General features: G+C 29.3%; 1 protein-coding gene across 1 annotated transcript; it reads right to left on the reverse strand.

Moving 5' to 3' along the window:
- Positions 1–1,522: 1,522 nt before the first annotated feature.
- On the reverse strand, positions 1,523–3,387 carry LOC100804965 (transcription factor MYC2). Its single transcript, XM_003548147.5, has one exon. It carries the CDS (start codon positions 3,212–3,214, stop codon positions 1,814–1,816), a length of 1,401 nt encoding a protein of 466 aa, XP_003548195.1. The 5' UTR covers positions 3,215–3,387; the 3' UTR covers positions 1,523–1,813.
- Positions 3,388–14,650: the final 11,263 nt, after the last annotated feature.

Genomic DNA, 14,650 nt, shown 5'->3' on the forward strand with positions numbered 1-14,650 from the left:
CCATAAGACATTCGAGATTTTCATGTAACATGATATAGCCAACAAAGATTGAATTAAATTTTGAGTTCAGAACATCAAAGGTCAACGCTGATAAATGCCAATCGTTTCTTAAGAAAATTGCAATAACAAAAAATTCAAAACTTTCCAACGTTGATAAATTTAAAAGAAAAATTTACATATATAATAAGGAAAAATTATAGTAATGGTTAATTGTTGACAATGTTTATTAAATAGTTTCAAAATATCAGTTAAAGTCATTAAATTGATTTGTTTTAAATTGAAATTATATTTAATTAATTAAGTTTCTCTTAAAAAGTATATTTTATCTTGTCTCACTAAGCAGAAATATTTTAAAATGGATAATATTAAAAAAAAAAATTAAAATGATAAATCATTTTCTTAGACGAATGATGTTTTGAAATAAAATAATATACTTGTACTCTAGAAACCTTCCACCAAAGACTAATAGTAATTAAAGAGGATATATATCTAAGACTCAAATTTGATATTTTTTGTAAATTATATAAAAATATATAATTTTTTATTTTTAATATTTTCATTGGTTAAACGAACTAACACGCTAAAGTGGGTCAAACATGAATCAATAACTTTATAAACCTATTTATTTCACAAACCAACCAATTTAATTCATGTAATGATAGTTGTGAAGACTAGACACTTATTGAATAAAATTTATGTAGGGATCTCATGATAAGTCTCGTTATCAAATTAGTGAGACTCCCATGAATTTCAACTAATAAAAATAAAAATAAAACATTAAAAAAAATGTATCAGTAACACTCTTCTTTTAAGGATTGATAATAAAATGAGTTTTTTTTCACACTTATTTGGGTTATAGGTGCAAAGTATTTAAAGTTGATGAGTAATATTTACTATAAAAAAAAATTGGCTTGGCACATATAGTATATTCTATCATTTTAACTATATTTTTTTCATCATAAAATTTGAATTCGAGATATCGTTGAAATTAAAGGATTAAATTCTCATTCCACTCGATCAACACAACATCGTATTTTCTCACTCTTGTTAATTAAATTCAATACATTTGCGAATAATAATATAATCACTATCGAACAAATATTTAACAATTAACAATTCAACCTTGTGGATATAGATAGCAAGTCCCTACTAAAGAATTCCTTGCTTTCCATTATTTTTCTCACGTGCGTAATACTCACTTTGGACATATGTACTCTTGTAAGTAAATTAAAGGTATTCACGGTTAATTAACAGAGATTAATGATTTAGAAAAGTAATTTATAATTCGGACAAATTCATTTCAACCCATGTTCATAAAATTTCAACACAATTTAATAAAATATTATTTTTATTAAAAAATAATTAAATTTCTATCTTTATATAATAAAATTATAGTAAACACATGCCTAATTTTGTTATTTATTCATACAAAATCTAAATCTTGTGATACTAGATTATAGGGTTTGGAGCTTGAGGAATCTTAAACAAGACGTGGGGACCACTTTTTCTTCTAATCCTGGTATTGATTAACTTCAAAATCCAATATATAAAGAAATATATATAAAACAGAGCTGGTGCACATAAACGACAGGCTTCGTAGATTCCCTGATCAGCAACACAATCACATAATTGCAGGTTGGAGGCAACCCAACCCCACCGTCATCAAGCACCATGCAAGACCTTCCCCCGAAAAGAAAAGAAAAATAAAAATTATCTAAAGCATTAATCATTATTATAACGTACACCATAAACCTACTACTATGAACTGCAACAACATCTTACAGTTACATTACAGCTAATAGCCTCACCAGTGTCACTGATCCAACCTCATGATAATAGCAGATTTAAGACTCTCTTCACTCCTCATTCCGTTGGGAAGCTTAACGACCACATCTTGAAGCATGAGATCATTAACACAAGACATGCTAGCGTGGTGAACCTGAAACTCTAGGTCTCTTAAAGCACCCATTAGCCTAGCCCCAGGGTGGTTCACATTTTCTGATTGTACCCTCACCATGGCATCGGGCCCCACGATCCTTACATCAACCTCGAGTCCAAGGGGGCCTAGACCTAATCTGGATCCAGACCCGCTTTGATCCACGACGGTTGATGTGGTCGTGGCACTCTGGTTATCCAGAGTGTCAGTCATTTCTGTCTTCATTTTTTTATTACTGTCTCTCGGCTGCTGCGACTCCAAGTCCTCAATCTTCGCCTTCAGTTCGTTGATGTAGGCGACAGCGTCGGACAACAACGAAGCCTTGTCCATCCTCGAAACATTCGGAACAACAGCTCGTAAGGCATAGAACCGATGGTTGAGCTTCTCCCTTCTTTGTCGTTCTGCCTCCACGTGGTTTATCGGAGTCTCGCGTCCGAGAACAGGTTTTCTCCCTCTTTTCTTCGGCTCCGAGGCTGTCGGGGTGGTGGCGGTTGGCAACGTGGGACAATCCGAATCAGAGTGTTCGGAGTCGACATAGTTGTCGTTTTTGCTGGGTGCTGTTTGGGTAATTTGTTTTCGTTTTTTGGTTTCTTGGATTCCGGCAACGATGCCGATGTCGGCGAAGGAGATGATGTGGTCGTCGAGGATTTGGACAGTAACCGGATCTGGAGAGGTATGGAAGAGAGACTTCACGTGCTGTACGAGGTTCCAGTTTTGTTTGATGGTGTCGTAGGATCCCATTTCGACGACCCCGTTTTGTGTCGGGATGCAAATTAACGTTTCAATCCCGTGCATGTGCGCCTCGTTGGATCTCTCGCAGTTGTAGAATTGAAGCTCGTGCCTGTTGTTTTGCCAGAGAACCGAGCCTAAAGCAAAAGACTTGCCAGGGAGTGAAGAAGAAGAAGAAGAACAAGAAGTGGAGTTTGAAGAAGAATTGTTGTTGACTGCGAAGCTGCGAGTCAACGACATGACGTAGAACCACTCGGCGTCGTTGATGTTATCGTTTGTGGGTGTTTTCATCAGGAACTTATTCTTTGTGGGAATGGTTAGTGATTTTGGGGAAGTTTCTTTGGTGCCTTGGAAATGGCCCTCTCCGAAGGATAAGTAGAGGTTGCCATTGTCGTCGTGTGAGGCTTGCCAGAAAATGGCGTAGACCCACCAATCGGGTTGGCTTTGGAGGAGAAATTGAAGTTTTTGTTGAAGGGTTGGTGTTGGGTTTTCTTGGGAAAGAGAGACCAAAGAGGAAGATGAAGAAGGAGATATGATTAATTCCTCCATGAGGGAAGAAGTAGAAGTAGAAGCAAGTGTGTTAAGTGTGGAAGGAAACAAATGGGTGAGGAGGGTTGGGCACAAATAGAACAAAGATGAGGAGGAATAAATGATGTACGGATAAACAGTCCTCTTCGCGTAAGGAAACAGTGTGGTGTTGATAATTAGAGAGAGAAAATTTGTGGGAGGGGTGGGTTGGGGAAAGGGGGGTTATATGGTAGTGGGAGGGGGGCAAAAGTGTTAAATTTGGTGCCAAAAATCAGCTTGAGGATGCAGCACGTGAAATGAAAGCGAAAGGTTCAGTCACGCACGGAGATAATACAAGTGCTATGTGGGGTACCAGAGAAACACAACTACTGGAATAATTATGGATTAGGAAAAGTACTCTAATTTCCCTTTATAAGTATTATGTTATAATAAATTAGTTCCTCATCAAGGAAAGAAAATAAATTGAATTTATAAATAATATCATAAATTAATTTTATTATTTAATCTGTGATACTATTTTATTATTAAGCCGTAATTTCTAAAGAATCTATTTGGTAATAAATCATATTTTTTAAAATTATTTTTTATGCTGAATTTAATATTAAGTAGTAAAATTTATAAATTAATTTATCATTGAATTCTCTACTGAATTAATTGTTATGTTTTTTCACATTCAACAATATGATTTATTTTTATTTTTTTATCTTTCAAAGGATCAGTTTATTAACGTGAACAAATTTTATTGCTTATCCATTAACTAATGAATTTATATATATATATATATATATATATATATATATATATATATATATATATATATATATATATATATATATATATATATATATATAATCAACGAGTGAAATGAAATTGTGTGGCGTTAAGGGAAAAATAATTCGTGATATATTATTAAATAAAATAATTACTCTCTTTTGCTCGTTAACCGTGTTGTCGTTGTTTGTTTACGACTTTTTAGTTCCAATGCAATAATTACAAAGAGAGTGTACGACTTTTACTTTGACAATTATGTCCTCGAAATGCAAGAAGATTGATCACTTTAGGTACAACATAAATTTTAGAATGTTCTAAAAATATATTTTATTGATGATATAAATATAAATTAAAAAATAAAGGTTTATAACATTTATTTTATAAAAATTCATAGAATAGACAAAAGTCCGGAGAAAAAAAATAGACAAAAGTTTTGTTTAATAACAATTTATAAATATTTTATTATACTTATTTTTTTTTTATATTTGGGAAACAAAAGGAAAACAACATAAAAAAAATTAAAATACAAGATAGTATTATAAGATCTCACTGGATTTACGTGAATAAGAATAACAATTTATTTAATGTAAAAATTATGTTTAATTTTTTATTATGTAAAAAAAAAACTAATGACAATCGTATATCACAAATAAAATTAATCTATGTTTTAATGATTTAAAAAACATCTATAGTCTCTATCTCTAACTCGAGACTAAAAACTATTACTAGATAACGAGTACTAGATCCTAATGCATCATCACAAATACATAAACTAAGTTTGTCATGATGAGTCTTGTTTACTATAATCCATTTGAAGGTACCAGTGGCCTATACTATTGAGCATATCAACACTGCGATTAGTCTCACAATGTATATAAATAATTCAAGCATTCTAGCTTGGTAGTCGAAATGCAGAATTGCCTCTATAAAGAGAGGTCGAAGGTCATGATAAAACTTCAACTCAATGTTCTAAAAAAACTTTATGTGTGGCCGTGATTTGGATTGTAACTTCAACTCAATTAATCATGATCACACTTTAAAAGGTCAATTATCTTATAAAAATACATCATAACAAAAATAACAAGCATCAAAGGTGTAAAAAATAGAGGCCGAGTAAGTGACATCTCATTTACAATGCACCCTCCTACACATAAAACAACAGCCACACAAAATATTCACTTGAAGTTTCAAGTTGGCAACATATCAATAATCTCCCCAAAACCAACATATATAATCTCCCCAAAACCAACATATATATGAACCCTATACTTCCAACAAGTATGTATACCCCCAACAAAAAAAAAACACATATTCTGATGTCCAGTAACCTGAACCAAAAGCACCAAAATGCCACCAACAACCCACCGATCCCAACATGCGAAAATCCCAACAAAATATGTCTTACCTCCACAAAATTGGATCAAGATCTCATAAATAGCGAGAATCCCTCGATTTCCGAACATCAATCGTTATGAAAAAAATAGGAGTTTCATTCTAATTAACCAACACAACAATTAAGCACAAACCAAAATCTAAATACATAATTATGAACTCATGTGAATTAGGAAGGAAACTGGTGCTAAGGGAAGAAGAGATGGTTGCGGAAGGAATCAGGACTAGGTCTTAACGAGAGGGACACCACGGAACAAGACTGCTGTGGAGAATCTTAGGTTAAAAAATGATATTTTTGTAAATAAAAATTCATTAAAGAGGCTTTCATGTTTACCAACTTATTTGGATAAGTTACTCCAAATATCTTATCCAAATAAGTTATTTTTAGCTTTTGCTTTTTTAAAAAATTTATACAAACATCTAAAATTTTATAATAAGCTTTTTTTTATAAAATAAGTGTTTTTTTTTTCTAAAACAAACTTGAGCAAACTCACCCTTCTATTCGAAAATCTTAAAATAGTCATGTCGTCTTCGTTTGTTTCATCTCCTTGTTCGATGGATAATTTCAATCAACAATGTTGAAGTACGATAACTTATTGAATTAATTATAAGGGACGAATTGAAGTAAAAGAAACATTGTTAATGTCGTCACCGTTTTCGATTTCCAATAAACTTAATATATTGATAAACTTTATTTAATTATTTAATGATATAGTATTTGTAAACGTGAACCACGAGAGTGAAAACTTCTGCTGCATTATTAGAAAAATGATTATGTCCACTGAACATATTTTAACCGTAGTGCTTTTGGTTTGCGGCTTGATCACTCCTTAATTAGTAAATACATTTGTTATAGTATCAATCTCTCTTTTTAACGCATGTCGTTACTACTTTATTTATATATCATTATATACCTTTCAAGTTTCATCTCGAAGTTTCTTTTTAAACACGTATCTTTAAGAGGGGATAACTTCCTTTAAAAAAAGGGGGGATAACTTAAGCTAATTGTTAATTCATAATAGAGATGCAATTCCTATAGTTACACGACTAATTTTATTTTATCTTTCGGTTTTTATATTTGGCTATTGTTTTTTATACCACGTGTATAATTCTATTCAAATAGGTTAGGACTAAATTTTTTAGAGGAAGTAGGTTAAGAATATTATAAATAATAAAGTTATCTTCTTGAATTTTAATATATATATATATATATATATATATATATATATATATATATATATATATATATTAAACTCGAATTTGAAACTAATAGCTAAACTAAAATAATTTTGTGTTAGTTAATGCATGCATTCAATGATATTTTATGTGTTTAATTAACGAGCTTTTTGTAAATTGGTAAAATACCTTTTAACTTTATCAGCATTATGATGGTTAATTAGAATTGGATTTGAATCTTTTAATTAAGGTTTTAAATTCAAATTTTATAAAAAAATATAATCAAAAATGAAAATCCTACTAAAAATAATAAGTTAAGTTTTCTAATAGATATTAATCGTCAATAAATTATTGTTACTTTTCACCTGTAACATGGTATGAAAATAGTATTTCAGTTTTATGATATGTAATATATATATATATATATATATATCCTCTAAGGTTTCATGGAATTATACAAATTTTTCTTATTTTTTATATACTTATGCACAATAATTATCACATACCACCATCGTGCCACACCTAGAAAGAAAATCACAGATCTGAAGCTTCTTGCATCGACTATTCCATAAAGAATTTTTTCTATTTTGGAATAGCTATTCCAGAATACATATACACTTTCGGAACAACTATTTTAGAATAGAAAATTTTCTTTATAGAAAAACTATTTCAAAATTGGATTTTTTTTCTATTCTGAAATACATATACACTTCCGAAACAACTATTTCATAATAGAAAATAATTATATTATGAAAGGTAAAAATTACCTTCCAAAATAGTTTTGGAGCACTTTATTTTAGAATGGTCATAAGGTAATTTTTACTTTCCAAAATAATTTTGGAACACTTATTTCTATTATGAAATAGTTATTCTAAAAGGTAATTTTTACCTTTTGAAATATCTATTTTGGAATAATTTTAGAGCATTTATTTCTATTCCAGAATAGTTATTCTAGAAGGTAATTTTTACCTTCAAGAATAATTATTCCATAATAATTTTGTATCACCTTATTCCGGAATGGTTATTCAATAAGGTATTTTTTACCTTCTAGAATAATTTTGTTGGAATAATTGTGGAACACTTATTTCTATTGCGGAATGTAAAAATTACCTTCTTGAATGGAGATTTCTGGTGAAAGGGTTATTTTGTCTACACATATAAAATGGAAGATGCATGATATAAGTTGTGAGGTGCAGGTTTCAAATGTCCATGTTTGGGTGTTTTCCTTTCAATTGGGTTGCTTGCTTAGAAAGCCCATTCACTTGATGGCAAGCATGATTAGGCTTAACAAAAACATAAGTTTGAATCATGGGCTGTTGCTTCCTGCATGAAATGACCAATCCAAAAGGTAAAAGAATTCATTCTGAAAAGGGAGTAGGAAGCAACATGGAGGCGCAGGAAGAACCAGCCTGAATCATATTGACTAAAGATTTCGACTAAAAAAGAGTGATTGTATGTTGTCGATGAATGGGTGGGCCTGTGTATTTATAACTCAGAAGAAGCATAGCCAGATTCAAATCAATATTGTTTTGTGCGCCAAATATAAAAGAAGCAATTGAATCAAATATTAATGTTAATACTCAATTTGTGGGAGTGAAAAGAAAAAATAATGAATGACTCTTTCGTATACAATTTATTCATAATTTTTTGATCTTTTTTAAAGGTTGTAACAAACTGGACTTTTGAAGTTTGTGACTGTCTCAATCAACTTTCATGTAATTTTTGAAGTTCTCAACAAGACTTTTGGATCAATTTTTCAAATAATTAATTTCTTAAAAAATATTTTTTAAGTTGCTTCTTTTTACAAATGATGTAGATTGTTGATGAAATTTTTAAATTCTTGAAAATAATTTTTAGATTGGTTGTTCTAAGGATTTATTTAAAAAGTTATATTTTACATTTTTTTTTTTACTTCATCGGTTCTTGGTACAATCAATATAAAAATTCTGTTAAATTTTTTATGATTTTAGTAGCATGTTTATATCACTCTAAGTTTCAAACCCTTATTCCAAAAAATCTTAAGGAAAAGATAATCAAACTCTCGTATCCCCGATATTCCTCTTATACAGTATGACTCCAATCTATGTTTTCTTATTACAGTCTCCCATTTTCATCTTTTTAATCTTCCTCTATTGTTTTTGTTTTACATTTTCATTCTTAATCAATGTGTTCATTTTTCATTCACACCCTAACCTCGTGAAGAAATGTTTTCTCTATCTCGTTATTTCCATGTCTCTTTTGTAATTTTTCAGACTCTAACATCATCATCTTTCTCTTATGGGTGGTACGTGGGGGTAATATTTTAAGGCTTCAAATAATATGTTTAAACACATAATTATTTGTTTTAAAGAGAAAAAAATAAGGAAAAATAACGAGTTTGAAAATTGAAACAATAACAACAAATGAGCACATTACCGAAATAAAAAAACTTATATTGAATTTTCTACATTAATTTTACTAAGAACCAATGGGTTCTTAATACATTCAAACTAAAAAGTAATAAGGGCGTCAACAATTTTTTTTTGGTGAATAAATTATAGATTAAAAAGAAGCACGACCCCTTATAAGGTCAAGAAAGACCACCGATCTCAACCAGGATTTTAATATCATTTGCACAGCACACACTAATGGGGAAATATGAGAATTGAACTCAAAGTTACAATTAGTGTAAGTAAAAGATTCAATCGCATGTGCCAAACAACAATAACATTCTAGGTTGACCATACGAATAACCAATCTGAAAAATATTTTCTCTGTACCGATTCTTTGTAAAACCAATTTAGAAAGTCGTGTAAAAATAAGTTACAAATCACGTCTATATTCTCGATCATTGATAAATAACCAATCAAAGAAGTTTTTTTTTTTACACCTATTATTTGTTCAACTTATCTAAAAAATATTTTATAGGTTGGTTCTAAAGCAATCAACATAAAATATTCATTCCATTATCAAAAAATGTCACCACCTCATATCTCAATATCAGTTCGAAAAAATTGACGTAATTCTTTTACGTTAAAAGTGTTTTTCTTTTACCAATTCTAGTTTCTTAAAATGTTACAACCCCTTATTCAAACGCAACCTTGTTGAATTTGATAACTACGCCTGCCTGTTATTGATTAATGGAATGCTTATACCTAATTATTTAATTAGTTACGAGCTGAGATCATAGTAAGTTGGCAGATAGCTTCACTTTGCCCTTTTTTATTTTTTATAATCATTCAAACCATGGCAATGAATCACCAACTTTTGGATAGTCTTCCGCATGATGCCTCTCAATTCTCAAGCGTCATGTTGTTAGTTTTTCATTTTGAAAGTTTCTTTCGGTCAATGAGGCAGTTGGTGATAAAGAAACGATACCAACTAAACTATGCAATGAATTATCTGAGCCATGTCGTAGAGTTCAAGGATATTCTATTTAAATAGTGACATTTAATATCTAACAGGGATTTCCTAATATAAACTATAAAATTGAGTGCACAACATTTTTCACCTTAATTAAAACGATTTGAGTATTCAAAGTTAATATAAATTTGAGTTAATACATATATAAGGTATGATATGATTGATAAATAAGTTTATCCTTTAAACACATGACATGATAAATAAATTTAAATAAGTTTCTTAAATAGATTTCACTACCTTAAATGATTAATCTTTAACTTTTGACTTAAAAAACATTCCATTTCACTCAATAAAAATACTTTAATATATTAAATATTTTATTAACACTGTACTTATTATTTTATTCTATTATATTATATCATATCATATGCTTATATTTTTTATCCTCTCTTAGGGTTAATAATATTTAATGTCTACCAATCTTTTTCCTATTCAATTATTCATAGACTTTCTCTTAATAACTTAAAATTCATGAAGTCTTACCTGCCTTAAAAATTCAAATAATCTAAAATTTGATCCATATTATCTCTGTTTCAAAATAACAAATAAATTTTGACATAAAATATAAATGAGTTTATACAATATTTGTGTTTTAAATAAAAAATATTTTATTTTGAAGTATATATCTTAATTACCACCTCTTCAGTCTTCATGATCTATTATCACTCTTTCTTAACTATTTTTTATCTTTGTCTTCCTAAGATTAAGATATCCTTAACTAAAAGGTTTACGCTGTATTATATATATTTGTATTTTTTTTCCCACTCCTATATATTAAATGTCTTAATGTTATCTATTAGTATGCTACGTCTTATGCCCCTCATAAAATTATTGTTACCTTTTTTATGCAGTTGAAATTACATGATTGTTCCTAAAATATTTTAGGGAGAATTGTTTGGATAGTATATATTACTTTAAGTAATAAATGATACAATATAATTGAATTATGTTAAATAGAAAATATTAATTAAATTTATATTTTAGTCAACATAGTTGCAATTCAAATGCTACTGTTTTTAATTATATAAATGAATAAAATCAATCATTTAATTGTATTTTTATTTTTTATTGTATTTAAAATTTAAATTTCTTGTTACCTATTTTTATGCAATTGAAATTATATGGTTGTCCCTAAAACTTTTGGGAGAGAATTTTTTCTACAATATATATACTACTTTAAGCAATAAAGAATTATCAATAAGAAATTTAAACTATAAAAGTAAGAAAACAAAATTATGTATAGATGGTGTAAAAAGTTTTATATAAACATTCAATAAAAACTTATTATATATAATAAATTTATTAATTTTTTAAAAATAATTATCTTAAATAATTCACACAATAATTTATAATTGAATGATAATATAAAATTATTTTATATCATTAGTATATATACATTGAACTAAAAAGTAATAATAGATAAATTGTAAATGTAACAACTCTTTAAAGAAACTAATTCAAGTTGAAAAGGTGAAAAATAGGAGAGATTAGAAAATCAATACCAAATCAATATTAAAAATAACAAAAATTAGCAATACTAACCATTCATATTTATCCTAAAAAAATCAATATCGATATTCAATATAGACTCTCGCTAACATTTTTCCTATCTTACCCTTTCATTATTTTTTCTCAAACACAGTTCCACAAGTCTTCCCTTTGACTATTATTTTTCCTTTTAAAAAATAGAACCGCGTGTTTTTTCATTTGAAAATTACTAATGAGTAATAACTAATAACTGCAACAAAAGTTACCAAAGACATTAAATATAAAATTAAAGTAGCTAAAGGCAAAACAAAAACTCAGACGAAAACTATCCCACGCATCAGGGAACACAACACCGCCGTTTCCCACACCCAAATCAACGATTCTGATCACACATCACAACAAGTACCCATCTTGAATACGTAAAATTAGTTCGGTCTTTTTGACTTTTAAAACATTTAAAAATTATTACTACAATCTAAAATAATCAAACAAAAATTGTTGTCATAAATTGTAATATACTACTACTAAATTAAATAATAAATATTTGGATACAAAAAGTTTAATATTAACTAGAAATTGATGCTAACATTAATTTATAAATCTCAGAATCTAAAATTATAAGTGTGCATGACTGAATCTGTGAATAGAAGATTAATTTTATAGCTATTTTAAATATTAAAGTTTGTAAGGATTTTTCAAGGTCCTAACAGGAAATAAAAAGTTATGGTTGCCATTTTTTTTTATAAACTCCCTTCTTTATTGCATTGAAAATAAAATCATAAAATTCATGTAAGTGTTAAAACATATAATATCTTGAATACTACAACCTTAACAATATAATAAACTTGATGTCAAAACAATAAATGAAAGAAATATAAAGAATTATTCTTGAGCCCATCAAATTGTTTCAGTGTTGGAAACTCCAATAAGAAAAATAAATTTTCAATCATTATAATCGATACTAATCTTTATATACACAAAAGCTTTGGGAGGGAATTCAGAAACCTGCAAGTGTGTACCTAGGTTTAGCCATGCAGAATTTAGGTGAGTGGAAACATGCTTAATCATGCAGCCTTCAGCAACAGTCACATCAAGATCGTTCTCACAATACTTATGTTACATCAAGAGCGTATTTAGTTAACAATATCTTAGGAGTTTTAGTTGGAACTCTTGGTGTTGGTATGTTTTACTGTCAAAAGTTTTGCATTGGCTTGGATGTTGCTGATTGCGTGCATGCCTATGTTGCAGAAGAAGACACACCACCAGCTTCAAATCGTTCAGTGTAGGCGGTGCCGTTGGAAGACACGGTGGATACCCTGGCGGTAAATTATTCGTTACTGCTGAAGATCTTCGAGAAAAATTGTCTCACCTGCGTCACGAGAAAGCTCTAATTGTTATATTGGTAAATCAAGCGCTGCAACATTTTCTCTTTAAATGAATAGACTGAATCTGAATGAATGACCGAAGAAATGTGAACTGATTACGAGTAGAATTAGGATGTTCAATTGGTACCGCGGTGAAATCCTTTAGCAATTGTATTTAGCTTAGGTGTTTTAGAATTTTTGGTATAAAATTATTCAATTAATTGTTGGATGGATTCTTAGTGAAATTTCTGACATTTCAATTATTCAGTGGAAAAATTTGTCACTTGAGACATTTCAATTATCATAGAGGATTTCATAGATTCTGCTATAGTTAAAGTTTCTTTTGTTTATTTTCAATTAATAATAATGAATGAAAGGAATAGAGCTTCTTCGTCTAACTTGTTGAAGTAAACACTTTTAGGTTGATATTGTTGACTTCAATGACAGTTTTTTGTCTTGCTGTTTCTAATCCTATAATATTGTTGATATGCACATACAACTTACTATTGTTTTAAATATGATTTAAAATTTTCTTTTGGGAAGAAAGTTGTTGATAGGCTGCTGTTTAATTTTACATCCAAGATGGCATAAACTTTGTTATCCATATTTATAAAGGTGTTGAATTTGTACTGCAAATGTTATGACACTTATGACTGATGTTCATACTCGAAAATCATTCTGCCTTCAAAGTAAATTATAGAGTTCAACTCACATGTTACTGTTAACTTTTTTCTTATTTTTCTCTCAACTGAAATTCCTTTTTTTACTTTTTTGTTTTTATGTGTAGGGAAGAAATGTCTACATTCTGGTAAACAGTGACGGATCCAGAACCCTAAGTTAATGGGTGTAAATTATAAAAAATAAAATTAAAAAGTTCAATTATATAAATATAGATAAAATAGATACAAAAATATAAAATTTTATTTATAAATTTAATAAATTTTAAAAAATGAGGGGATGTCAAGTGCTCTCACTCAAATAAACCTAGGGCCGCCACTGCTGGTAAGTCTCTGAATTAGAAGTTTTATATGCTTAAGCAGATGATGATTGATAACACAAGCTGAGGTTCCTACATTGATGTTTTTATTGAACTGTCAATGGAATTCCTGTGCTTGTGATAACCTTTGGCTTATCTCATTTGCATGTAATGTGGAAGGATCCAGATTTTAAATTGCACTTATTTCTTATTTTCTTTTCCTAATGTAAAACATGTACTAGTTTAAATTTCAGTTCCCAGTTTTGGAAGACGGGTGGCTTTAGCTTTTATTGTCTCGCTTTCACTTATAACACAAATCTTAGCTTTCCTGATTGTGTGTGTCCCTTTTCTTTTCAATTTATGTAATTTTCATTTATTTGTTTGTGTGTCTGCAAGAGTATTTGAATGTGAAGTTCAAGGAGACCGGACACAGTAACATGTATTTTCCGCAGGTAAAAGTTAACAACCATAATTAATTAATGATTATTTATTGGATTAGGGTGTGTTTGGTTAAACAATTTAATTAAGGACTTATTAATATAAGCTTATACAAGCTTGACTGCGTGAAGCTTATAGCTTATGAAAACTGCTTATTTTTTAAAGAGCTGATGTGAACTTTTTGAAGTGATTTATGACTTTCCTTAAAACCCTTTTAAGCATGAAAGGAGAAGGAAAGGAAAGTCTTAAGGATGAAGGGTGGTGGAGAGGTTGTGTATTTGAATCTCCCACTGATATCTAACCAACTAACATTTATTGATAAGAAAAAATCCTTTTGAGCATATTTCAATAAGGTTCACATTCATATTCATACTTATCAATATGCTCTTAGTTTATGTATGGATAAAATTTTCCATAAATACTTATAAGAAAAGATAAAATTAAGCTCTT

Source organism: Glycine max, chromosome 16 (genome assembly GCF_000004515.6).
Source record: "Glycine max cultivar Williams 82 chromosome 16, Glycine_max_v4.0, whole genome shotgun sequence".
NCBI classification, from domain to species: Eukaryota; Viridiplantae; Streptophyta; class Magnoliopsida; order Fabales; family Fabaceae; genus Glycine; species Glycine max.

Excerpts from the sequence above, each read along its gene's own strand:
- LOC100804965 (XM_003548147.5), bottom strand. The coding sequence starts at position 3,214 with ATGGAGGAATTAATCATATCTCCTTCTTCATCTTCCTCTTTGGTCTCT.